We start from the raw sequence: 27,118 nt of genomic DNA on the forward strand, positions 1-27,118 counted from the left end.
CTGACCATGAGGTGTGTGTTTGTGAGCACACTAATAATGGTGCCTGGAGGACTGAGGCTTCCTTTGATGCGATGAAGGCCGACAGGCGTGAAACAGGTCCAATCAGGCGCGTGGGCGCTGCCAATTAACCCTTTTCACCGTGTGAAACCAAACATAATTGCCTGGGGTGCAGGGGGCCACTGGGCCATGGTCTGCCCAGCGTAGGCTGAAATGGGCATTAGCACTGCTACCAGGTGACCAGTACACAATTGAACCGCTGGGTGTTTTTCCAAATCACATAGTTACAGTTGCTACCCAGATCTAATTGGCATGGCATTACCAAATTGCCCTTTTTCTATTTTTCACACTACACAATTTATGGGTATTGGGCAATAGTCTTTTTAGAGTTTACTGAACCAGGTGTAGAGTCTAAATGTACTATTTCAATGGTTGGTGGAATATCACTTGCAATGGATCCATCACAAGACTGAGATGGAAAGGCTTTTACTGTCTTGACAGGCAGGTGAGGTGAAACTGTTATTTTGTCAGATTCACAAACTAACTTCTGAATTAAAGTTCAATTAAAAAAAAAAAATACTGCTCTCAAGCCAAGTAAAGCAACTTTTAAGTGTTGTGATATGAATATTCAGAATACATGGCCTAAACATTATTTTAATAAATGGAACCCTATGATGTATCTTTTATTACAGCTGTGGCATGGACTAAACCCTCTCCACTTGTCCGCCAGAGGGCGCCAAAGGCCGGTGTTCAGCCGCAGACCCTTCAGTCGCGTGTTGACAGCCCGAGCTGTGGGCACATCGCCCCCTCCTCATTGGGTACCAAAAATGGCGGACAATGTCTGAAACAAACACGATTAAACCACCAAGGTAACCATATTGTGCTGCATCGAGGAAGGGATTTATGCGTCATAGAGCCTGTACATGTTTAACCAAAGCTCTTCGTTTAGGAGGATAGTGATTTATTTTTTTAAATGAGCACAAGTAGCTAGCATGCTACGTTAGCTCCTTCCTCAGCAGTGGGCATGTGTGTGTTTAGCCTTGTGTAGCATCATGTACGGACACTGCATGATCTGTCTGCACGCTGCATCCTCCACTTCCACTCACCATTACATCCTCTGGCGCTTTTCATTAGTTTTACATCAAGCCTTTGTTCGTTTGGCACACACATGATTAGGGTCGGCAGGGGAGGACTTTGTGTACGAACCGACCTAGCAATGGAAAGGGTCATCTTTCCCAAGTTGGAATACGCGCCTGATCTAAGCTAATTTCGTGTCGCTAGTTGATGAAATCCTGACTATGGTCCTTGTGTTAGCCCAGGCGTGACCCCTGCGTGCCTGTGCCGGTCCCGGTCCCGGTCCTCAGACTGAGAGCGGTGCGCGGGTCGCTTTAACTCAGACGCCAGCCCCCTTCAGCGGAGGAAAAAGGCGCACTTCTGTTGAAAAGAAAATCAGCCGGACAGGATAAAAACCTCTGATGCGGCTATGAAGCTCCAGGTCTAAGGTATGAAATGGAGCTCATTTGTAATCAGTGAACAAGGCTTTTACGCACGTGTGCTTTTATTATCTGCATTGCTGCGTCTGTCAAACTTGACAATGAATCAACATTCGCTTGATACAATTTGCCCCTTTGTATTTGTCTCCATTGTAGCCAAATTACGCTTAAAACATAGACGTTTGACCAATCAACCCTTGTTCTTTACCAACACCCGAGGTTAATCCCACCGTGTTTTGTTACATTTAGCCTGTGAGTTGATTCATTTGAATTATTGTACAAGCCCATTTGTTCAATTGCCATCATAAGTTAACTTTGAGTGATGCCTGACTGCTGCTTCTATGAATTATGGCCATAACTTTATATGGCCATAACCTTAAGTGACCAGCGTAACCAAAAGAGCCAGTGAAAAATTACTTTGATGTCCACAACTTTCATTCTTGCCTTCACAGATACTATTTCACAAAATAACTTTTGAAGTGTAAAGTTAATTTAACTGTGATAACTTGGACAATTTGTATTCACAACACACACCCCTGAAAGCACTATTTTTTTTCTATCGTTGCCTCAGAGAGAGGACCACAGTCGTCGTGAACTCGGTCAGTCTTATTGGAGCATGAAGAAGCCGGTCCCACAAAAAGGTTGTTGATTTATTTCTATCTAATAAAAAGATCACTGTATTCTCCTCTGTCTAGCTGCATGTCAGTGCAGTGTGTCAAATACGGTGGTATGCTCTTTAATCCCCCCTCTTTTAGCTTTAGAGTGGCAAGATGTCAGAAGAATTAAACATCCCAGAAGTGGACGACCCTCCCGGCTTCCCCCACAATATCAAGGTCATTTGCTCTTTTAGAATGATGTTGTTTCACAATTGACACAAGCACTTTGAGAGTGTATTTCACAGACTTGCGTTTTGTTTCTGTTTTTAAGGTCATTTCAGTTGGGAGAAATACCTGAAAGAGACAGGTGGCATAGCTGCACCTACTTCCTATTTCAAACAGGTGAGGAACAATGCAACATGTCTTCTTACTTTTCAGAAATCTGAGACAACTGTATTGTTGTCACTTAGAGCTTAACTCCTCCAGTGAATGAGTTCAAGGCAGGGATGAAGCTGGAAGCCCAAGACCCAAGGAACACCACTTCCACATGTATTGCCACAGTGGTGGGTTTGACAGGGTCACGTCTCCGCCTCCGACTGGACGGCTCTGACAACAAGAATGACTTCTGGCGCTTGGCGGATTCTGCTGAGATCCAGCCGATCGGCAGCTGTGAGAAGAGTGGAGGCATGCTGCAGCCACCGCTTGGTAAAGCACAGCTTTTAGTTCTAATAACATCTTAGATAAACAGATTGTCATGTCAATAACATGCTGGAAACATTCTACACTAGGGATGTAACAATATTCCTTTCGTGGTATGATATTTATTGGGATATAAAGAATTAAGATTTAAAATGCTTAATGTTGTCTGCACTGAAATGGAGCAAAGGATCATGGTCTATAGAGTTTCCTCTGTTTCTTTAACTGATGCTGCAACAAAACAATGCATTTAAAGAGCCTGTACCCAATATTTTTGCATGTAATGAAGTAACAATTCAGATATATTGTAAAAGCATCTATTCTGGTGAAAATGAGTCCGCAGTGCTTTCTTTGCATTTAATTATAGAACATTTTACTCTACGCAAAGCAGCAAGTGCACTGTTGGCATGCTAATGTTTGTTAGCTTTACCATGATGGTCAGAGAGTTGTAAAAAGTGAATATTTCGGCTGCTGAGAAGGCATTCGGTAAGTGAGTTATACACGTGGACCGCTGCAAAGAGTTTGAAATGAACTAGTTGAGTGTCTGCGTGATGTTCTACTGTTTTTTATTATTATTATTATTATTATATTTTCCATGATTTTCCATTTAGCCAGTTTCAACTCCTTAACGCTTCAACCGATTTCAACATGTTATACCTCATTACGATCGCTTGCACAGTAGTACGTGTGCTATTACTTTTGACATTTGAACAACTTGTACGTTTAGCAGTATTTTTAAAAGTATTAGTACTTTTTCCCCATTTAAATGAATTTGGGCATTATGAGTGTCTGCGTAATTCGTTAGGCTTTATTCTTTAGACTTTTGTGATGGAGCCAGTCGAGCGAGACAGAGAGAAAGGAGGGGGAGAGAGGGAGGGGGGGAAGGGAGAGAGAAAGAGGGAGAGAGGGGGAGACACAGACACTCTAGAATGGCTTCAGCTGTTGCAAATGATCTAGTTCTGTTTGTCATTTTTACATGTAAAAATCAGGTACAGCGCCTTTAAGCAAAGGATCTTGTTATTTGCTATATTATCGCTTATTAACAATGTTATTAAAAGACTTGCAATATAATTTAACTTTCTTTTGGTCATTGTTACATCTCTACTTTACACTCACAGGTTTTCGTCTGAATGCTTCTTCGTGGCCCATGTTTCTTCTGAAAACTCTAAATGGAGCTGAGATGGCGCCCTCTCGCATTTTCCACAAGGTACTTACTCACTGCTCACAGCCTTTTATTGCTACACACACATGAATGATTAACCAGTGAATTTCTGCTTCTGATTTTAGATGATTGACCCATAATAGTGGGTAAATCTAAATTTTACCTTTTACCCTTTTATTTATGGTTTTCCCAGCAGGAGCCTCCCACTCCAGAGCAAAACCTGTTCCAAGTGGGCATGAAACTGGAGGCAGTGGACCGCAAAAATCCGCACTTCATCTGCCCGGCCACTGTGGGTGCACTTCGCGGCGTGGAGGTGCTGGTCACCTTTGACGGCTGGAGAGGAGCTTTCGACTATTACTGCCGCTATGACTCGCGGGACATCTTCCCTGTGGGCTGGTGCGCACTCACCGGAGATAATCTACAGTCACCTGGCACCAAAGGTATTACCTCTGAGCTTCCAGCTTACGAAAAACATGGCAAAAAGGAACATTTATAAGATAAGATAAGATAAGATAATCCTTTATTGTCCCACATGGGGAAATTCCATTGATGCAACGCAGGTAGATACAGAGGTAGATACAGAAGAAAAGAACAAATAACTTATAGGAAGTTTGAAAAACACTCTCAGTAGAAGATCTCTTATAAAAATCTCAGGATGTCCGCCGGGATAACGTGACGATCTCCGGGTAAGACGACTGTTCTCATGAAAGGTGATATAAAAAGGTTAATGATTTTTGAAGAATGGTTTGAGCACAAATATCTTCTTCATACATATCTTATTTAGAAGATTTCAGCTTGTAGGCGATTTTGGACTGGAGCACAGGTCTCTTAGTAACAGAAACACAAGCAAAAAGCTGACCAGGTGTGTGTATTTTCTCTTTTGACAAATTTGAAACAAAAACAAAAAGTTAACATAAGGAGTAAAGAATGGCACTGGGAAACAGACATATACATTTTATTACACACGAGGTAGCTCAAGTCTAAAGTGTGAAAGAGTCAAAGAAGTTTGTGGATGGGAGGCAGGATGGGGCCTTGTCGTTGCAGTTGTTTTATGAAGGCCTGGCGTTCACCCAATTGGCTGGGCTGGAGCGTGACGTGGTTTAAGTGGCTGGGTGCCCCGCTCCAGGCCTCTTGTTGGCAGCTAGTCTAACTAAGTCTGCTTAGACATCTCAGACTGAAATGAGTTAAGAAAAGAGAGAGAATGGAGAGAAAAGACAGACACTGTCAAAGCCAGACAGTTAACACTCTGAGCAGATGGTGGGAGGTGGAGAAAAGAGGAACATAAAAGGAAGGAGGAGCAAAGCAGTGGAAGAGAGGAAAAGAGGACAGGAAAAGAAGGTGAACGTCAGGACAAGGCCGAGCACAACAACATACTTTAGACTGTTTCAGCCAGCGGGGTGAGTAAAAATGAGCATGCAGAAATGTAAAATGGAGGATTGATAGAAAACAAGTGGTTTTCCTGTAATATGAGTGTGGAACCTCAGCCTGTGAACTCGGTGTACCCAGGGCACTCAGCTGAGTGGGAAAAACAAAGTGTGGCTTTTGGTTGCTGTGATTGCAAGTGTTTCTTCTGTGAGACACTTTCAATGGTGATTATCATAATTATGAATTATGTTTTGAATTGTGATAAGAATGTTTCATTGTTAACCCATAAGAACATCTCACCTCAAATGTTTCTGAGGCATGACGAAGTTAGCTTCTGCTTTGAGGTCATCTCCAATAATAGTGATGTGGTCTACAGTGTGGAAGTGAGTGTAATGAACTGACGAGGATGGCTTTGGTTTTGGCTTTTTCATGTCCTATTCTTCAAGTCAAGCCTTACTATTTAGGGTTAAAATATTAAAGTAGTAGTGGGGTTCCAGAGAAAAAAAAACTGCATGGTAAAACGTTAATTATGGAGTCTTTCAATTATGGTTTCAAGAAATCAATTTATTTCAGACCACCTCCTGCTGGTAGGACTGGGTACTGTGTTTGCGGGTATCCAGTACCCAGGTACTTTTTCAGTTCCTAATGCTCTATTAAACATTATAAAATAGTATTCTCCCACAAGGCATCAAAATCTCTTATTTACCGACCTTTGTCTTTGGCTTACTTTTTACCATACCGATACCCCGTGACATTTGAAACTAAATGTTTTAGCGCTCCTACTCCCATGTTCGACACAATTACATCCAATTGCAGTTTATTATTTTACCTACTGAAAGAACTACAATTCAAAACTGCATTTTGAATTGTACAATTTGAAAACACTTGCAATAGTAGCCACATATAATGACTTGGCGAATAGCTATGGCCCAAGCTGGTATGTGTTTATGTTATGATATATTTGTCTAAGCTGTTATGTGTCATGTAGTTGTGTTGCTGAAGAGCCTGGGAGCCACAACAGACGGCAGTGTAGACAGTCCAGCTATGCCTCCCAGCCCATCGGTGGGCAGACCTCCAGGCCAGAGGGGGCGAAGACCAGGACGCAAGAAGGCCATTGTCGAGCCTCTACAAGGACCACAGAGCATACAGACGGGCAAAGAGCTGGTGCCAGTCAAGATTCCCAAGAAACGAGGACCAAAACCAGGTAGTAGGGTAAGTATGTTGTGCTTATAGATGATAACTTAACACATTTTATTGGGCAACATTAAGTTTATGGCCCACACGTACCTCTTTGCAGCTAAGTTGGACCAAAAGAGCAGCATGGTTTGAAGATGTCATGACTGGACCAGGACGGCCTGTTGGTCCGGGGCGACCAAGGGGCAGGTTACCGACCAACTGGGCCCAGAGGATAGCTCTGCAGCAGGTCCATGCTCAGGCACTAGCAGTCAAGATCCCAAAGAAAAGAGGCCCAAAACCTGGAAGCAAGGTACCGCTATTGCTGAGCACACAAGTACTTTATGAAGACCTGGGAGGCATGACACGGTCTAAAGAGCTGCCTGTGCCAAAGACATAGAGACCAAACTGAGTGAGCAGGGATTGAGTAGTACTCTTGCAACCTGAAGCCGATTGATTGTAATATTTTGTTGCGGATCAGTTATTTATTTCAAGAGCCAGACCAATAAAGTTACTTGCATTTACCTAATTGTTTACCTACTGAAAAGCTCTCTGTACTTATTGAAATGTGTATCTAAATGGCCTCCACATGAGCTCACAAGCTGACTGAAACGCAAATCACAATTATAACAGACCATTAAATGCATTCACCTTTATTGTTCTTCTCTTACCAGAGAAAACCTCGTCTGATGCCAAATCCAGTCCCCACCTCTCCCACCCGCAGCACACCAGAACCTGACACCAGCACTGTGCCTCTGGACCACGCCACCATCCCCAGCTCTGCACTACAGGCCCCCACAGGTGCACAACTGCTTGGCTAAGATGGATTTCCCATACGTACACTTCCTGTGAAAAAACAGATTTGAACTCTCTGTTGTTTTTGTTTAGTTTGTGTGTATTTGAACAAGTACGGCAAAGTGGGCCCTCACTTAGACTCGCGACGGATTCAACATCTACCGGACCATTTTGGACCAGGCCGGGCCTCGTCTGTCCTGCAGCAGTGTGTGCAGGCCTGTGTCGACTCATCTCACAACCAGCGCACCGTGTTCTCCTGCCTCAAAGCTGGCCAGGGAGGAGAAGTCATTTCTGGTGCACATTAGACTGTTGTCATCTTCACTATTCTCTGTTTACATATGTAGAATGCTAACGTTGGATCTGTTTGCTCTGTTAGCTTACTTTGACCAGCAGCAGCACACCCTGACGCTGCCCACAGTCAGCAGTGTGACCTATGTTCTGCGCTTTCTGGAGAAACTGTGCCACAACCTCCACTGTGACCCTTTATTTGGAAGTCAGCCTGTGGCCCGAGGAGCCACGCACTTCAGCAGCATCTCACTTCAGCAGTACTCCTCAGGCCAGTGAATTAAATCAGAAATTAAATTAAACTATAAAGGCTTTTTGTATTGTCCTCGTAATATGCTGTGATATGTTACTTTTGTATATAAATGAGTATGTTTCATCAATTGAACAGATTTGTATTTTATGTCACAGAAAGAAGAGCTTTTGGGAACAGTGTAATTGCTGACCCAGACAGGGGCCGCAAGCGCCTTCAGGAGTCTTATAACGGCTCAGGACCCCAGAAGCTGGCCAAAATCTCCCGCCACTCTAGTGATGGTAAGTGGGCAATAACATGCTAAAAATGAATCTAAAATCACTAATCTCTTATTATTTGAGGACTCTCAGGCCAATGTACCTTTTTATGTGTGGTCGAAAAGGTTTTGGGCTACGCCCCAGATGTCACCTCTGTCTAAAGGCAAACAGCCTGGAGCATGTGCTACAGCTGAATATGGATTAGTTTGTATCAAATCACGCTTCAATTTCTCTTCAGTTCCACTGCTTCTTTAGTGATCTCTAAAACATTTAGTGCAGACAGGATATGTTCATGGATATGATTATAAACCAAAACATCTTTGTAAAATATTGTTAAAGTGTGTGTGGTCTTGGCTGGTCAGGTAACACCACTGGAGAAACTGTTTATCTTCATAGGTGAGTCTTTCAGTGAAAACGGTGTAGGAGCAGCAGAGCACTTGAAGAAGACTACTCTGTCTCCAAACTCCACACGCCACTCATCAGGCCTGAGGTCGCCCTCCAAACGGATGCAAAACCACAACTCACCAGGTCAGCAAGCAGATGCAACAATGAGCATGACGTTTAGTACTCCTTTGAGATTAATCAACTTAAATTAGTATTAAATATTGTCTTAAAGCTATCCTAACAAAATAATTATTGCTATAAGTAATATTTAAAATGGGTCACCATCAGTAAGATACGAGTAAAATAATTGCATAACATTTCCTCCTTATTTTAACTTTTTTTTTTTTTATTCCTCCTACTTCTTCAGGCAGCCTGAGGGAGAGCCCAAAGTCCAGTGGTCAGGACCCCAGTGTGTGGACAGTGGAGGAGGTGACGCAGTACATCAGGGACATCGACCCAGTGCTGGCTCCACACGCTGACCTCTTCAGGAAACATGTATGTATGACGTCCTGCTGATGCTCAAACATGACCCTATGGAGCGTTTCTGTAGTATAATGCAACTCGGTTTGAAAGTATTCCAAGTATTCAGAATACAGTTTTCTCTTTGGACCGTGTAAGGGAATATGTTAGAAAATACATTTTATTTCCGGCATGTATTCTGTAACTAAAAGTATTCTTCCCATTACTACCTCTTTACGACTACGGCAATCCATTACTTTTTTCTTACTTGTTCAAAGCTTTCTGATGAACAGCTAAAATGCAGCAGTATAATGTTTATGAAAGTGCTTAGAGGTTGTTTATATATTTCTTTACAAAATATATATTGTCTTTTCATTCTTGTAGATGGCTATTAAACACAAAAGTAAAGTTTGACTTGTTGCTTGTTGTCAGCCTTGTGAAGTTCTTGAGCATGTCTTTAAAAGGCTCCTTTCCTGTCTGCTGTAGGAGATTGATGGAAACGCCCTTCTTTTGCTACGCAGTGACATGATGATGAAATACATGGGCTTAAAGCTCGGTCCTGCCCTCAAACTCACCTTCCACATCGATAAGCTTAAACGTGCTTAAACTGTCAGCTCATACAGGAACATAAAGCACTGCACCCCAACCACAACGGTACTTCTGCACTACATGCTGAACTTTATTACATGTATTTTGTAGCATAATTCACAAAAGAACCATATTTGGTTTTGCATAAATAAATACTGTGTCCTGAATCCCCTAAGAATGTTTATGTAGCACAATCCAGCCTCATGGCAGCATGGGATTTTGTACAATAATCATATTTTCATTTTAAAGTAACGTAGAATCTGTTCATTTTTACTGTGAAGGCTCTTTGGCCTTGTGTTACATTTATCTACATTTCATATTTTCATACAGAGCTTTGTTTAAAGGATGATTTTATCAGCAGTGTTATTTAAAAAAAAAACAGAAAATGGGAACATAAATAAATGAATCCCAAAATTTAGAATATCAAAAGGTAAATAACATACATTTTTGTGATTAAAAAAAGATGTATTAATGAAATTAAGGTATTCTAGATATAAAATCTCATTGTACTGTTTTATTTACTGTGTTTTTGTATTTTTCAAATGTTTTATACTGTAAAGGTTTGTACATGGAGATTCCATACTTTGTTCAATAAATTATGTTGAACTTTATCATTGCTTTTTTTATGTGTGCTGCTGCTCTCGCCTAGAAACGTGAACTAGGCACTGCAACTTTTCCTTTGCCATCTAAAGCTTTGTACACATTTCTGACTAACCTGCTCTACAGCAGGCATATTGTATGAAGAGAATATAAGAACCTACTAAAAGCAATTTCATAAAGTTAATAGCTTAACACTGCTAACATTTGTCTGTTTTCTAGCCACAACCTTCACATTTTACCTCAAATGCACCCAGTTAAGACATGGACACCGATTCTCCAGCAGAGGGCAGCATCTTTCCAAATATTTCACTCCACTGTCACATCTTGCAGTTTCTCCTTGGGCCCAGAGACACACATGTCCACGGGTGTCCATCTCTCCATCTGTTTGTTTCAACACAATCCTCTCTGCTCTTTTTCCACTGCAACATCACCTGATCCACACCCTTTTCCTGTTACAGCTTTGACATTCTCACTGTTGTGCTTGGAGAGCTTAAATTTACCCATTATTTAAACTGCATTCCATTTATGTTAATATGAACTCATTGTCCCTTGCTGCTATGACTGTCATTATTCCTGTCAGTGGCTGAGTGGGCTATTAGGCTGGTGGGCGAAAATTACATGTGTGTAGTGAAGCGACTTAGGCAGATAATATTGCCTCTCCAAATGCAGCGCTGGGTTGCTAAATAGTGACCAAAAACAGCTTGTGAATGACTATGAATGCTGGTCTCTGTGTGCAACCTTATGACGCATGGACAATATGTGCACTGTTTGTGTTATGCATAGGCGCATGTGATGGGCTGGGAGCTCGTGGTTGCCTCTGCCTGCCTGCTTGTTTGCTTGTTGATGTGTAATAGTAGCCAGAAAGCTGTTTGTGAAGCCAAAGCTATTTATGGGGTGTGTTGTGTTTGTGAAGGTTGGCTGGTGAAATTCCACTTAAGCTCCCAACACTACATAGTGGGTTTTTCGATTAGGTGTCAGTCTAGTCATGCTGATCGCGCAATAGAGTAGGGTAGGCATTTGTTGAATACAAATTTAACAGTGTTGTTCTAGAAGTGGGTTGATATTTCTATCAGATATCAGACGAAAAGTGAGGCCGAGGTTTGTGCAGGCGTCTTTCGGGTGCTGCCGTTTCTGAATGTTGAAACTGTTTGGTGAATTGTTGACAAAGTTCCTGTTAGTCATTGAGTAATAAAGGTCATGTCAATACTGTGAACATTTCAACTTAGTGAGATATAATTGATGGACTGACTCTGGAGCTTCGATTCTTGTAAGAAGAATCATTTGTTATGTTTTGGTTTTTGGATATGTTATGGAAAATAGACACTGCTTGTGAAGATGTGGAGATGGAGAGGCTGATGTGGCCGGTGGTTCTGCTGCTGCGGTGGAGATAAGCAAGCGGAAGGTGCTCAGCTTGATGGTGCCAAAAAGTCAAATAATATAACAATAATGACATAAACATAATAATAATATGATAATAACAATAATAATAATGATGATGATAATAATAATAAAACATAATTTTAAAATACTAATGATGATGACAATATTTATGTCCTTGTATTGTTATGTTTATGTCAATATTTCATTTGATTTTTATTTTTTTTAAAAACAAATGCATCACTTTCAATATTATTTCATGAGCATAAACAAGTGCCAGTTCCATTTAGCACAAATGCGTCTAAACTCCACACCACATACTTTTATTACTCCAGGTTCTTCTATTTAAAAGACCCGCACTTATTCCTGATTGGATCTCGGCTCATTACAATTCAATTAATTGTATAGTCCTACAATAATCAGAACTGTGCAGAAGTGTATTGACCAAACACGATGAAAAGCATTGCAAGACGGGGTCAAACATGATTTATGAACTCCAGCCTAAGGGTCAGTAACGGCATGTGTGATAGTATAATTGTGCGGCTTTTGCTTTTTCAACCGTAGTTACTCGGGTCATTAGGTTTTCAAAGTCTGACATCATTGCCAGACAGGGTAAAGGATATTTTAAAGTCTTGTGTACTTTTGTCAGTGTACATCTTCTGCGTTTTACTGATATTTTACCGACATCACAGTAATAGTGTGGATTCCAGTTGGGCGTACTGTTGGGGAAATCCTGCCTGCTGTTTAGTTTAGTTTCATATAGACTCATTCAGGGCCAGTTTCACTAAATCTGAGAGGAAGTTCTGTGGCCAAAAGCAAGCACCAAGAACAGCTTTCTCACGTTCTAGTGTTTTTAGCAAAGGGAAGCAAGTCGAACACTGAAGCGTGCACATATCAGAAACCAGGCACATTTGTACTTGAGTAAACATAAAGGAGCTATGGCTACAAATACTACCAAAACTACTGCCACTATTACAATTACTTGCTATAATTCTACTGTTGTGGCACCGGAATCTGCTGTGATTAGTCAAACAAGTCCAAGTACAACAAATATGTAGGCTATCACTATTACTACTCCAACTGATGTCACTGCTACTTCTTTCTCATGCTATAATACTTAACTTGAGTTCTATAAAGCTGTTTAAGATTTGCTGAAGATACTGCAATTAAAATGAGAATCGAGCAAAAGAAAATGTTCTTGGTTATGACACAACGTGATTGAATAAGGCAACAAAAAGTAATCTGGCTTTCTTTTTCAGTATTCATTTAGAAGGAAACATAATATATTACTTTTACAAACTGAATCCTTGAATTGTCATGTTTTTAACTCATCATCGTTGAGTATAACATTTTCTCCCACCCACCAATTTTACCGATATATAATACTGTTAGTTATGAAGACTTTTGTATTACATAAAGCCATTTTGTAACCTCTAATAGACTAATAATGACATAAGTTTCCGCAAAGTAGCGTCTGTATAGCAGCACCACTTTGCTCCTGTGGTTTTAGATTGTTAGATAACACATTATCTACAAGTCATCATTATGTTCACAGATGGTGCAGGTCAAAGAACATTCACTGCAGCATATATCATTACATGTATTTGATTATGTACCAACCAGAGTAATTTTATGACACTGATTTGAATGTTTTGCATTTGTCTATAAAGTGTGTACTCAATTATTTCAGCCAATGCATCCTCATCGCAGTAGGAACCTGCAACTCCTGTCAGTTTCCATCTACCCCGCAGCAGCAGAACCATCAGCCTACTCAGACTCCGCCCTCTTCTTCACCACCAAGAAGAGGGACTATTTTTTTACTTAAGTCTATAATTATGATTTTCCTCCGACAAATCACTGCCGTTTTTATCTGCCAGAGTTTAAGCGCCATAGTTCATTCTGAAAAAATATGAAAAAATGTGTTCTTGCCAATAGTTGTGTCTATGTTTATTTATTTATGTCCTTCAGATGAAAAATAAATGTCATGATCTGATTAAAAGACAAGTTTAAGTGCATGATTCTCACTAATGTGTTTCCTGTCTTGCTAAACCACCAACATACACACATTGTATGGGGCTTTTAGCGGCAGGATAAGACTTGTAAACCCTGACATGCACTGCTGTAGCATTAATTCCACCCCCAGCCTGTAGCCTGTTAGTTGTGCCTTTGCTAGCATGTGCTTGCCACTGTCACCAGATTAACACTCCGGCTTAAAACCCTGCTCACAAAGACACTGTGTACAGAACACTGACTGTGCTAATACTTTTCCTCCTTTATTCCAGCCGAGCGGCACGTAACTCTCCTGGACCGGCCCCAAAAACTCTGACGGGGCGGTTGAAATAACTTTCAACCGCCCCAAGTCAAATAAGTCCTGCAAGTAAAGAAAACAATAAGAGCTTGTTCCCCATGGAGCAATCTGATCAAAAGGCTCTCTGATGTTATATTGCTTGAGTGAGCTTCAATTTTGTTGAACACATTAAGGAGAGTTCTGATTCAATAACAGGCTATTTTACACTGTAGAGTATTGTCCGTATTACCATATTCATATAGGCCTATAGTTATAGTCCTGCAGGGGTACTATGCTTTCCAATGCCTTTTTAAAACAACACTGCTCAAAAAAGGAGTTTATAATTTTAACTGACTCAAAAAAGGAGCAGACTGGGTGTGGAGGGCTTCTTAGTTGTTTGGTGCTTCCTGGGGCTGGAGTAGGAGGGGCCAAGACGTGTCATTTCCCCCTCAGTTCTGCCAAGATCCGCTTCCTCAACTTCTCCCAAAGCGCCACCCCTAACAAAAATACTCCTAAACCTAATCCTAAACCTAGCCTTAAAAGAAGATGTATTGTGTTTTCAGGCATTTAATATGAAACATAAATGCACATCATTATTTTACACTGTGTTATTGTAAATCACAGTATGGGTCTACGGCTTAATAATGGAGACAGCTACCCTGACTTCCTGTTCAAAACAATAGAAGTGGCATTCATTGTTGCAAGCCCCAGATTTTCACCTATCTTTCATCTTTTTACTTTTGAAAAATGGCCCATGTTTGAGCCAGAGTCTGTTTTTAATATACCGATAATTACAGAGAAGTCGGTGGGAATAGAGGGTAAGTGAAAACTGACCACTCAAGCCAAAGATGGACAGGATTACCCAAACATGCATGGATCAATCAACATAACTGTGTAAAATAATGATGAGGGAACACCAGTAACATGGTTAAAAATGAATAAAAGTCGATTTTGCATAATATGTCCTCTTTAACCTGATTAAGAAATTATAAATATATGCTAGCATAGCGCCAATGCAAAGTGGCTGTTGTACATATTACCTGGGTGTCTGAAGTTGAACCTACTAAATACAAAGTGAAAATACAAAACATACTTTAAAACTCAAATGATTGAAAAATAAAATAAAAAGTAAAGTAACCATGTATAAAGTCAACCTCTAAAGAAGTCATTCTACCATTAGTGATGTTAGAGCTCATTTATGTATTATTTACTGAGACCTTAAGTTAACCAGAAAAGTCCCACTGAGAAGCCTATTGTACATGTTTTAGTGGTAGGAAAACCTGCTGTGCGGCGAGGTCGCTAAGCGCTGCATCACCATGATAACCGCTGCTCCACCGTGTCGTCCCATGTGCACGTTAGAGACAGAAGTCAGATGATTTCAGACAGAAAAATGATTTCAGTTAGTGCGAAAAAGGCAAAATCATCATGGCTCTGCAACTATGCCAAGAAGTGATGAAAACTGAAGCTATCTAAGATGTCAAAGGACAGAAGAGTTGTAACAACCAGGGACAGGTGGTGCATTGGGCCGCTGCATGGCTCAAATTGAAGACCAGGTTAATACTGTTTCTTGAAAATGGGCTTTTTGTCAACACTGCATTAGTGGGCGGCGATAATATAGAGCAAGTGAACTGGTCAAATCTGCTTGCTTGAAGATCATGTAGACTTGATTGATCCCTAGAGATGTTTTCCTTTGTGTGCCGGGGACCCATCTCCACATCTTGAGCTAGGCCTGGTCAGGAAAAGCTTAGCTTGAGGATTGTGCATGTTTTGGTTGAAGGTGGGAGGCCAGAGTGCCTAGAGGACACCCACCCAGACACAACATGCACACGCAGAAACGTCCCATAGTGGCACACCTGGAACAGTATGGTGTGTCACTTTGCACCCATGAACTATCGATAATAAAGTAAATTCATATTTGTGTTGAATATTTGCAGACAATTGAACACTTGGGCAACACAGAGGTTGGTGTTTGATGCCCACAACTACTGCTCAGTACCATTTACTTGAGTGACCTGTTGAGGAAATGGCAGTTTTCTGACACCATGCTTTTACTTTTACTTTCATGTGAGTAATAGTTTGTTTGAAGTAACAAGATTTGAATACTGAAAATATGGTTTGTCTGTTTACAGTACATAAAAAACCTAGCACATAACTTTTTTTTCTAATGTAGAAAAACATTGTTTCCATTATGTTTTTATTTTCTTTGCTATAATATTGCACAGTATGGTATAAACTTTAGCTATCTCCCTAAAGAATGTTCAGAAGCATGACTTTAACTTTCTGTTTCCATGGAATCATGCAGTTTACATGCCATCTCCAGAATGTTACACACTGATGCTTTAACACAAAACAGATCAAATTTTAAATACATTTGACAATCAGTACTAAAGTAGTTTTTTTCCTGGATTAATAATTTGTGTAACTACTTTTGACTTCTGCTTGATTAATGCCATTTTGTTGGGAATTAGGAGGAACATTATTAGCTTGTGCTCATTTTGCCTTTAGATTTCCGCTCCCTGGAGAACCGTGCATGCGCTGTAACGCCATTGAACTGTATTGAATTGTGGTTTCAATAGAGTTGCGTTGCTGCAGATGGACATGTGCTGGCACAGAGCTTCTGCTGCCATTGTGAAACCACTGTTGCTCTCAGCTCTGGCTCCGCAGTGTAAATCTCACACATCTTAAATATTTACCTCCCTCAGACACTGTCGGGACACCTCCACGGGCCCCCTCCACGGGCCCCCTCCACGGGCCCCCTCCACGGGCCCCCTCCAACCATCCAAGCAAGCAGGCAGCCCAGACTGAGAAGTGTCATCTGCGCGCTCCAAAATAAATTATTTACTCCCCCTCCCTGCTCACTTCAAAAGGCTGGCAGACCATTCAGGCTCCACATTTGGGAGCGGAGGTGAGGTGGAGGAGGAGGAGGAGGAGGAAGAAGGGACGGCAGTCACTAGGCAACCTCTGGATCACCTGCCCCAACATGCCCCAGAACCAGCCACTTAACACTGCAGGCACAACGTAGGAAGGACATGTAGTTGCGTTTGAACACAAACGGTTTTAAGCAAGGAACATGTTACTCTCAACTGTAAGTAGGACACTGTTCAGGTTGCATGTTGATCTGCTGCAATGGCGAGTGGATAAAACGGACTATTATCAAAGTAAACTTACCCTTGATGTGACCCAATCAAACCTAGATATGCAAATTTGCAATTCACCGAAACATATCCAAACCATTTTCCGCTGATTGAATAAGCCTGAGGAAAAGTAATGCTCTGATGTTAGCTAAATTCATTTTATGCACAAAGATGACTTGAATGAAATGAGCAAATGAGCCACCATTGAGAAAAGGGAATAGAGTAAAAAAACATGATGAAGGTTAATTTAAAGGTGTACTGTGCAGCTGTTCTAGAAGGGTCTGCCACCTGCTTGTCTCCCAGGAATGTTCCACAGTATGTATCTGTTTTTCTTTTAAAAAAAAACAACCAAAAAAACTACTTGTCGTCATGGAGATGGGTACGGTTAACGCCATGCCAGGAAACATTCCAAGTAAAGCAAATCTCCATGAAGACCAACGGCACTCACTACAAGTTTGGTCTTTCATTCTCTGTGCGAGTCTCGGAGTTAATTTATTTCTTTTTGCATTATCTTAGCAAATGTTTATTATCATTCCACGACTAGAGCAAGGTTAGTGTTAGGGATGGGTTAGGAACAGATCCTTTGGTTAATTAGGTTTGTACTTATTGCCTTCCTGACAATATTTTGAATGTTTTGGTAAATTAAAATGCACAAAACAAAACAGTGGCGAGCCCTCTGTATACTGTAAGAGAATACATTGGGGAAGGATAGAGTTGCGATTGCTTCTTTGCCTGATGCATGCACAGCCCAGTTGTTATTTGCAGAGCAGAAATGGAATAATTTTGTGGAAGGATGAGCAGCTTTCAGTACATTGACAGTCAGGAGAAGACACTATAGGTTCAGTGGGTTAGAAAATCAGGAAGTTTGGCTCAAGCAACACGTCCACTTTCTGCATGAAGTCTAAGCCCCCAAGAGGTTATACATTTGATTTAAAGGCACACATTCTCATATCAACTTTTACATTAAAGCTGGTTTTAAAACTTGCCAAAATGCCTCTCTGGTTAGTTGTAGGAGACGTGTTGCAGCGTGTACCCTCTTTCTCGCAGTTTTCACAGATAGTAACATGCCCCTGTTGTCAATAAATTACTCCTCAAGTCATCAGGGAAACAACTTGTCTTCTCACATTATTCCACTTCATCATTCAGAGCTATTTTTATTTGCCAAGTTTTATTCAAGCAGCAAATTATTTCACTGATTTCCTAATGCTTGATTATACGTTTCTCATATACTACTTTTTAAACTGTTATTAACCCAGTTTTGACAAGTGGTGTTTTGTTCCGTGATGGAATGTGAATAAAATTGTGTGTATGAATTTGTAGTAAAATGTATTTGTGGTATTGTAAATATACACCTCGTCCCCTTAAGCCAAGGTGCCCATATAAAACTTTTCACAAACACTTTTTTTCCCATTTACTGTCGTTTCAGTTGGAAGGCAGTAGAGCTAAGAGGCTTTTGTCATTTTTTCGATGGATCAGTTGATATACGATGATAATAATGACATTTATTCATTTAGCACTTTTCAAAATCATCATTACAAAGTGCTTTCAAGTTTAAAAAAAAAAATACAATTACAGCGAAGATACCGTAATACATAAATAGAGACATTTAAAAGTTGCATTCCAAAAAGAAGCAAAGATGGTGTCTTAGTTCACCACCATTTTTATTAAACTATTTTTATTGGTCGACTAGTTTGTTTATTTCAGTTATAAAGGATTTATTAGCTGCAATTATGGGAGTGAATCATGAGTTTAATCTTGCTTTTTACACTTGCTGTTGATACTTCTGATCTCAGTTTGGGTCAGACAGTCGCCTACTTCATAGTTTTGAGAGCTTTTCCAGAGTCAAGCTCCTTAGTCAACTAATTGATGCATCGGCATGACTTTAGTCGACCAAGAATTCCTTTGGTGGACTCCTTTGCTGGAAGTGGAAATGCATGGACCAAAAATTCAAATTCAGAATACTAACTTTGAGTAACTGAGTGGTATTCAGAATAGAGGTACTTTCCTAAAATCAAAAGAATACATTGTGGTTATTGATGGTGCAATATACATGTAAGTACAATTTGTCCATCTATAATTAATGATAAATCAAGTCATAACAGGTGGTGCAACAAACGTAAAGTGTTTTAATCGTGTCACGTTGTTTTGCATTTTAATTGTATGCACTTCAACATAATTATTCAGAATACACTACGAGATAGACAGAGTTGTGTTACAAAATACATTATCGTCAAAGTTTGTTGCCGATTCAGATTTTTCTTTTTTTTTAAGAAATAAACAAACAAACAAAAAAATCTGAAAATGTTTTTGGGATCCAAAAAGTAAAATGTCCTTTTCAACTGACATTGTAATAGAGATGACGTTTAACTTTAATCCAGGTTTCCAGACAAGCCCAGTTTCCACAGAAATATTCATCACAGGACTGAATATGTGCATTTTAACAGTTAAACCGCTAATTATTTCATGTATTTCTCACCCGCCCTCATGCTCGACTTTGAAATATAAGCAGTTCAGAATGTACGATTTCAAGTGAACTCAAACTATCAGCCCCACATGGTGTTTTCACATTTGACTCTATCCAGGCGCATCTTCATCTCTTTACACAGTGTTAGGTGTATAGCTGGACAGCCTCAGACACAATGAACCTAAATCCTTTATCTTGGCCTGGCTCGGCTGATATTGAGGTATCCCTGTTAGTCTGTTTGATCAGGCTGTGTGCGTGTGTGTGCGTGCGTGTGCGTGTGTGTGCGCGTGCGTATATATATGGAGGGACCGACCTGGCCAGCCGTGACAACAGTAAATTACACCCTATCCGTCAGCAGGTCTACAGGAGCATCCCGGGCCCAGGCCTGGCACCAGCTGGGCCACGAGACAAGATGAGAAATAAAATGAGACTGCAGCCAATACATAGATACAAGGGTTATATCTGGGGGTACAAGGAGGACAGGCCAGAACAATATTGGCCACTGCTTAAGCCGGTTGGTGCTTACATTTGTCACTGAAGACTAGTCTGTTTTTCTAAGCAATACTTAAAGGTGCACTAAGAAATGTATGGCTGTGCAACATAAAGTAGACAGAGCAATAACATCTCCATGGAGACGAGCAGGTGGCGGACCCTTCATAAGAAAAGTGACATAGAGCATCTTTAAACAACTGCAATACTGGCAATGACCAAGCCGGTCTGGAGATGAAAAAGTCAATGAAAGAGTAACTGCACGGTTACTCAAAATGAGAATTCTGAAAATGCACTTTTGGTCTATGTATTAAGTAACCTCCCAACACTGGACATTCTGATTCTGTTTTAGAACTCAGCATCACTTCTTGTAATTTTCAACATCTATTTATGGATCGCTCTTTCTTTAACCAGGAAAGTCCCACTGAGATGTAGTATCTTTTTTCAGGGGAGTCCTAGCTCCAGAGGGGAGGAGCCTACCGTATTGTACATGTTTTTAATGGTAGGGGAAACCTACGCAGACACCTACGCAGACACAAGGAGAACATGCAAACTCACCCAAGCCGCAGTGGTCAAACCCAGAACCTTCTCCTTGATAAACTCCAACTTGGTTGATGTAAAACTTTGATAAACATTTACCACTTCAGTATTAGTATTCTCCACCATTTACCAAGTAATTATGTAAAAAACATTAAATCCTGTCATATGGCATTTAAACTTGAGTGTGACGTCATACAAATCTATGAGTTTCCTCAGCCAGTGTCACCCAACACATGGGCAGCACAATGATGGATGATTCTTATAATTCCCAGTTTTGTGTTATTTTTTTATTTGAGTGTTGTGTTCACGTGTTCAACAGATCCTCTTCACAATGAGATTGCAGTACTTCTAATACTTTAAAATACTATGAAACGTTACTAGAGAAGCCATTGTGGGTGTCATGTTTTTCACTTTGGACACAAGAACAACAGTTTGGTGAAGGTTCAAAATGCTCCAGTTTGTGGACAAAATGTTTAACCCACTGCTCTCCAAAACCAAAGCATGGACTGATCAAGGATTTGCATGTTTCAGGCCCAGTCCCATTAATTAGCCTATTTGTATTATCTCTACAGTTTTAAATAGAAATGGAGTTTTCTTATAGTCTTATGAGACCATTGCAAGTATTAAAATCAACTTTAGTTACACAATTTGGTAAGCATAATATGGCAACTCAACTATTATTACAAAATGCTGGCATAGAATTCTAAATGTTGAAGTCTGTGAAGCAGCTCTCATTTCCAACATGACATAGTTAGTATAAATGTTTAGGGAAGTCCCACTTGAAAAATCCCCTTTACTTTATTACCGGTAGTAATTGCTCTGCGTAGAAATCCTTACATTTGTGTCCTGCTTATCTTCAAACTTTGTGTGTGGCTTCTGGTCTGTGACTTATAACCAAAAACAAGCGAGTGCCACAGGAAGACGGCGCAGTGTCGACAAGCCGTGCTTGTGGGTGGGCTGTCTTTCAAACAACAGCGCTAACTGCTGACGTCTCCACCCAGCTTATGGCCCCGAGTCTAGACTGGCCCCTGTGAAGGTAGGCTGCAGACATAACAAAGGATTGAGAGAGCAAACAACCATGGCAATTCAAACTCTATGGCGTCACAATCAAAATACAAAACCTCTGCTTCTAAACGGGCCTAAACACTGCAGCGTACAATTATGAGATAGGCGCAGAGACGGAGATTTGTAAGGAAGCCAGCGTGCCCCATGTGCCACAGCGGAGAGGCAGCTCACCAGATTGGCAGTGGGCAAAAGGACCTGCGACCGTTACTAAGCAGTGTGCCAAGGCGGCTTCTGGCCTACTTACAAGCTATTCTCTCCACGAGCCGGGAAATGCACACTCCATAATGCACCGCCTCCAGCTAGACGTTGGTACTTGAAACTACACATGCATTTAGGCCACTAGTACTGCTAATACTGATACTGCAGTCTCTTTTTGGTAAGGTGCGAAAACCTGAGAAGCATACGTTCTAAAATGATGTCATTAGCTGCAGATTTTAAAAGGCATTTCCAAACTGAAAATTCATGAATGTTAAGTTGAACCGGATCATTCTTTGTTGGGGATTGGATCAACAAACTTGGTATCACTGTGTAGCAGTTATTTCTGGAAAAAAAAAGGAATTTCATCTTTATTTGTTTAAACAGAGAAGATTTTATGCCATTATTTGTTTTTTATGTGGATAGACCCAGTAATTACAGAGAAAATATTCATAATACAGGACAAAATACCTGCATTTCTAATGATATTAAAATGTCAAACTCAATTTCCAGACTATGAATAGGCTAAAATAAACCTTTTTTTTTTAACAAAATACTTTTTATTTCAACACTAAATAACAGTACTTTCTTTAAGTCACCTTTAAGTTTCTTTAAGTTAGTTTGGTCTTTTGCTAGTTCTGATAGGGAGGGTCAAATTTTGCCCAGTTTGTGATTTATTTTTTTATTTGTGATGTGTCAAATTAGATTCTCACAAGTATTTGATTTTTGATACTTTTGACAACTCTAATTTTGACACAGAACAACAGATTCTACCATTGAATTTGCACGTTTACGCTCCACCTCGATCTTAAACTACAGGCATTCTACAGTGTGATGAATGAAACTATTGATTTGCCTTACACTGTGCATAGCAGAATGGTAAAGTGTTCATGTACAGACACAGGGAAGAGTAATAAGTACATACTCGCCTAAAGCACTTTGTCACTTCAAACTCAAGATCATTTTGGTTACTCACTTACACTCTATAAACACAGTAAATAAATATTGGAACTTCTTGGACTCGTTTGTTGTTTAACTTGCCCTGACGACAATTGAATCCACATAAATTACTTTGAGCTGAATATTTTCTGCGGCTGTAGTTGGTATGAAAACATTGAAAATCCCATATTTGAAGCACTTTTAAACTTGTACCACCCTTAGCCACAATACGACAAACACAATTACATAGTGGGAGACGAGTGGAATGGAAAAGTGAGTAATCAGCATTACTCGCATTACCAGTGCTTCTCATTTTACCCCCCTTACTCATAATGTTGCTAAAGATGTTTTTGTTGACAATGTGGCAAAAGCTAAAGACCATGATGACATTCCCAACATGACCTCAATCAAGCGTTTTCATTGCTCGGAGGCACACAACAATTCGGCAAACTGCTGCGGAGAATCTCTTTGACCTCATTTCATAATGAACGCAATCATATCGGGAAAATTGTTTTACACCCGGCAAGTGGCGGCGGCTTTCCGGAGAGGACTTGTGAATCTGCAGATTGTTCAAAGTTATTGCGGGGAGAAATGATGGACCCAACAGAGACAATGATAATTGTTTTGAGAGTTTAACTAAATCTCTTTCAAAGGAGGCATTACATAAAGATTGGAAGCATTTTGATGTATATTGGAGGAGCACTGACGATATCTTGCAATGGCAAATACTAATACCACTAGTTGGACAACAGAGATTCTATGTTGACATTCTGATTGTAAACTCACCCTTTCTTGTGACAGGAGTTCGAATACAGGAGAAATGAGTCTGCTCTTTAAACATTTACATTATTTTGAAGAATCGGGTGCATCTGGATGGAGTCTTGCTCAGACTACAACCGTTCCATCACCTTTCTCTCTGATGCCAACATTGCCAAAATAAAACCCAAATGAACTTTTGGATACACAAAAACACATTTTAAGAAACAACCTAGTAATAGGAAACTAATTTGAAGGTAATTACTTTACCATTATCTTTAAAATATTATTAAAACTAATTTCACCCATTACCAATGGGATTTGTTTTCTGTCTAAAACTATTATTTAAGCAAAAGCACAATCTAAACTTGGGATATTCAAGTGTGTGCAATTATCACATGTCAGTCAGGTTGAACTCTGTTACCAAGTGCATTGAATCTGATCGAGAACAGAGCGCTCATGTAAAACCCAGGAGATTTGCAGTATGCCCTTCCCTGCACAGGAACACAGGAAACATGAATATTGTATTTGTTTAAATGTCTCCAAATCAGGCCGAGGTTTCGGCGCACCCACATGTTAACCCAAGCACTGAGAGCTCTCGCAGTGCCTGGGGGGAGAGCAATGAATGGGAAAGCAGGCCACACTTCTATCCAGGCCATCTTTATTGATCCTCCAAAGCCCTCTGACAGAATACACCCCCATCTTGACCACAAACAGGGGACAATATAAACAACCAATAAATAATAATCTGCAAAATTAAGGCGGTTCTACATCTCCAATAGAACACAACAGTGTCAACCTTGTGAATACAGCTCTGTAGTTTAGTACAGTACAGGCAGTAGACTCAGAGAACATCACATCTAAAAAGGCAGCGCTTCTCCATAAGTGAACCATTTATGCTTGATCTTCCCACTGCAATGAGATAACAGAGTGTGGTGGTCATACGCTGAACAAGCCAACATATACTCTAAACCCAACAGATAATGGCAGAGGATGCAGTTTTTTCAACTAAATATAATACTTTCCAACAACGTGGAAGCTGTTCTTTGTATCTGCTTTCTCCAATTAGAATAAATAAATACACCTTTTACTGTATGTTAATCAAGATGGAGTCCAGGCCTGGGGCTACACAGTGTCATAGCATTGTTCAAGTGGCATTTTATTACATTCAAGTCCAGAAACCTGGGCTGAAGCCGGCCTTGAGCCTGCACCTGTGGCCACTAGCACAAGTGAGACACTGTTCCGTGTCTCACAGTGGGCGTCCCGGACTGTCCTCAGTGTGTCCCGCTGCCGTGTGCAGAAAGGTGCTGTCAAAAATAAAAGCAGGACTGAGCACTCATCCATCCAAGAAAATCCATGCTCCTTGCGCAATTTGTGCCAAAAGCAGATCCTCTCAGCAGCTGACAGTACTAGGCTGCTGTTTGTTGACAAAGTCTGAAATAAAGTCAAACTCGTTCTGTCCCAGGAACAGTTCTGGTAGTTCCTGCACACGGTCGAGCCCTAGCTCCATGACCAGCGATGTGAGAACCTCCTCATCGATCATGTCTGCGTCCATACCATTGAGCGCTAGCGTGGGCCCGGCCATGTGCTGCATGTTGGCCAGCTGGGCCGGGTTCATGCGGTACTGAGCGGGGCCCATGTGGGCGCCAGCCATAGGTCCAAGAGGATGTCCATGGTACTGAGTGTTGAGTTTCTGCAGCTGCATGCTGGCCATAAGCTGCTGAGATGTGAGTCCTCCGTTCATAAACTGCTGCTGCTGCTGTTGCTGCTGCTGCTGTTGCGAGTGTTGCTGTGGGTGCTGGGCTTGGTGCTGGGATGGGTGCTGCTGAGGGTGCTGCTGAGGGTGCTGGGACTGGGGTGGGTGCTGGCCTGGGTGCTGCTGGGGGTGCATGTGGTGCTGCTGCCCAGGGTGGTGCTGCCCGGGCTGGCCGTTGTACATCATGTTTCCAGAGGTCATCTGGTGGTGGCCCATTTGTGCCCCGTTCATTTGTCCGTTCATGGGTGCACCCATGGCCTGCCGCTGCCTCATGGCCGTCTCCATGGTGGCCTGCCCACCTCCATAGTGTATCATCTGGCCGTTGGGCATGGGCCGCATACCCTGCTGGTTAGCATGCTGCTGGTGACCTGCCTGCAGGCCACCGTTCATGCCCATCCTGTAACCGTGGAGACCGCCACCTGCTGAGTTGTGATTCATGGGCATCATCAGATGGTCTGCCATGCCTCCTGTCTGAAGCAAAGACACGGATCAAGACAATGTTCACCAAACATGTTCACACACTACAACAACAACAAACGTGGATGTGTCTGACCAGTCATGAGCCAACCCAATGCGATTTTGTTTTCTTTTGTGAATGGTGCAACTTGACTTGAGTGAACGCTACTCTATCTCCGATAAAGAGATAATTCACTACTACACCTGCCGCCATAAAACGATAAACCCCCACAAAATACAACAAAGACGTTTAATTTCTTTGAGCGAATACTGAAAATACATTCCTGTAATGCTTAGTCTTCCTCAACCCTCTTTCTCTTTGTGCCAAGGAATGAACGCCCAGGTTGGTATTACAGGTTCACATCACATATTGTTTGGATACATTTTAGTTCGATAATCCGCGCACGAAAGTGCGAACATTTACGAGTATCTCTAAAACGTGCACCGTTTTCATCAAAATCGCATATTTGATGCGTGTCAGTTGTGACAGAAAAATCTGTTACATTTTACGCACGTATGCTGCAACAAAGACATTGACATCACACAACATCCCAAACAGCGGAATATCCACCTTTCTGTCCGGGATGTGGATTCAATAAACGCCACTTGTTTTATTGTATAGACTACTTTATGCAGAAATTATATCAATTTGGATTGCACGAGTTAGCGATTTAAACAATGGATCGACAGCACAGGACTCCTCTAATAATACTATCTCAAACAATAAAAATGCACTTACCCGAAACCGTTACGTCTCCACAAAGTTGCGCTACTTTGCTCTGGTTCCGTCCTTAGTTCCAGTTCCAGTGTAAAACGAAGCTCCGCTGTTTAGGCTCTGTATTCCACTGGGTAACGCTTCATGCTCAGCGAGAACGGTGTGCACAAAGACTGCCGCATCAGATCTTGAAACGACTGCCTATTTTCTGGGTCAACTCAGGGATTATGTACATCTAAAAAGCTCAGAGGAAGGCTGTTGGAAGAGGTGGAGCCTCCATCCTGCTCTTCTTTGTTCCTATTGGCCCCTCGGAACATTATTGTGTATGGGCGTAGAAAGAGCCTGCTGGGGAGTTGTGACACAGTCGCATGTTTTAATTCTCTCCTCCCACTGTTTCTTATTGAAATAATATTTAGACACGTTGTTTGCTTTTACAGTGCGAATGAGTTTTTCTTTTATAACTGATAAGATTCAATTATAGATGGATAAAGACATTGATGGATAAGATACATAGATGGGTACATACATAGATAGACTACACAGAGAGCACTGCTCCATGTGACCCGGGTGCTGCTGCTGGCTGGGCTGAGCAGTGGTGGAGCAGTGGTGGAGGGGGCACTGGAATGCAGTCTGCTATTCTAGGCCACAGAGGCTGCAGCAGCAGAGAACTAGAGCTGAGCTGGATGTGCTCTCCAGATGCCTACATGACCGTGTGCATGCACAGCTCTGATTGTCCACTTCAGGACAACAGCCTCTTGCCAGTGTTTGCAATTGAAAAGAAGCTCTTTGGAAGGCAAGTCAACCCATGTCGAGGAAACTTGTCTTTAAATGGCCAACCCCTGGCA

General features: G+C 41.3%; 2 protein-coding genes and 1 long non-coding RNA gene across 4 annotated transcripts; 2 read left to right on the top strand and 1 right to left on the bottom strand.

Moving 5' to 3' along the window:
* Nucleotides 1-754: 754 nt before the first annotated feature.
* On the top strand, nt 755-10,111 carry LOC140373680 (polycomb protein SCMH1-like). The gene is made up of 17 exons (XM_072460302.1): nt 755-866; nt 1,317-1,499; nt 2,062-2,131; nt 2,246-2,323; nt 2,418-2,488; nt 2,557-2,791; nt 3,901-3,989; nt 4,138-4,384; nt 6,298-6,521; nt 6,607-6,795; nt 7,157-7,283; nt 7,371-7,571; nt 7,654-7,822; nt 7,951-8,093; nt 8,466-8,597; nt 8,821-8,948; nt 9,399-10,111. Exons 3-17 carry the CDS (start codon nt 2,107-2,109, stop codon nt 9,516-9,518), a joined length of 2,178 nt encoding a protein of 725 aa, XP_072316403.1. The 5' UTR covers nt 755-866; nt 1,317-1,499; nt 2,062-2,106; the 3' UTR covers nt 9,519-10,111.
* Nucleotides 10,112-11,001: 890 nt separating this feature from the next.
* Nucleotides 11,002-13,800, top strand: LOC140373580 (uncharacterized). The gene is made up of 3 exons (XR_011929035.1): nt 11,002-11,109; nt 11,421-11,502; nt 13,760-13,800. It is a non-coding gene; the product is annotated as an uncharacterized lncRNA (long non-coding RNA).
* Nucleotides 13,801-23,990: 10,190 nt separating this feature from the next.
* On the bottom strand, nt 23,991-26,530 carry cited4b (Cbp/p300-interacting transactivator, with Glu/Asp-rich carboxy-terminal domain, 4b). Of its 2 annotated transcripts, none has more exons than XM_072460188.1 (2): nt 26,298-26,530; nt 23,991-25,573 (listed from the first exon to the last, which is right to left on the bottom strand). In XM_072460188.1, exon 2 carries the CDS (start codon nt 25,562-25,564, stop codon nt 24,740-24,742), a length of 825 nt encoding a protein of 274 aa, XP_072316289.1. In that variant the 5' UTR covers nt 25,565-25,573; nt 26,298-26,530; the 3' UTR covers nt 23,991-24,739. The 2 variants fall into 2 exon arrangements, with proteins under 2 accessions (XP_072316289.1, XP_072316291.1); XM_072460190.1 differs by having other exon boundaries at nt 23,991-25,569; nt 26,298-26,513.
* Between the last annotated feature and the right edge of the window lie 588 nt (nt 26,531-27,118).

This window comes from Eucyclogobius newberryi, unplaced genomic scaffold, assembly GCF_026437365.1.
Source record: "Eucyclogobius newberryi isolate DKJ021-1_F unplaced genomic scaffold, fEucNew1.0.hap1 SCAF_3, whole genome shotgun sequence".
Taxonomy (NCBI): Eukaryota; Metazoa; Chordata; class Actinopteri; order Gobiiformes; family Gobiidae; genus Eucyclogobius; species Eucyclogobius newberryi.

Bases quoted from the DNA above. Each gene is read 5' to 3' on its own strand.
- LOC140373680 (XM_072460302.1), top strand. From the start codon at position 2,107: ATGAAGAAGCCGGTCCCACAAAAAG. The intron at 6,522-6,606 runs GTAAGTATGTTG...ACCTCTTTGCAG, and splicing joins GACCAAAACCAGGTAGTAGG to CTAAGTTGGACCAAAAGAGC. The intron at 6,796-7,156 runs GTACCGCTATTG...TTCTCTTACCAG, and splicing joins GCCCAAAACCTGGAAGCAAG to AGAAAACCTCGTCTGATGCC.
- cited4b (XM_072460188.1), bottom strand. From the start codon at position 25,564: ATGGCAGACCATCTGATGATGCCCATGAATCACAACTCAGCAGGTGGC.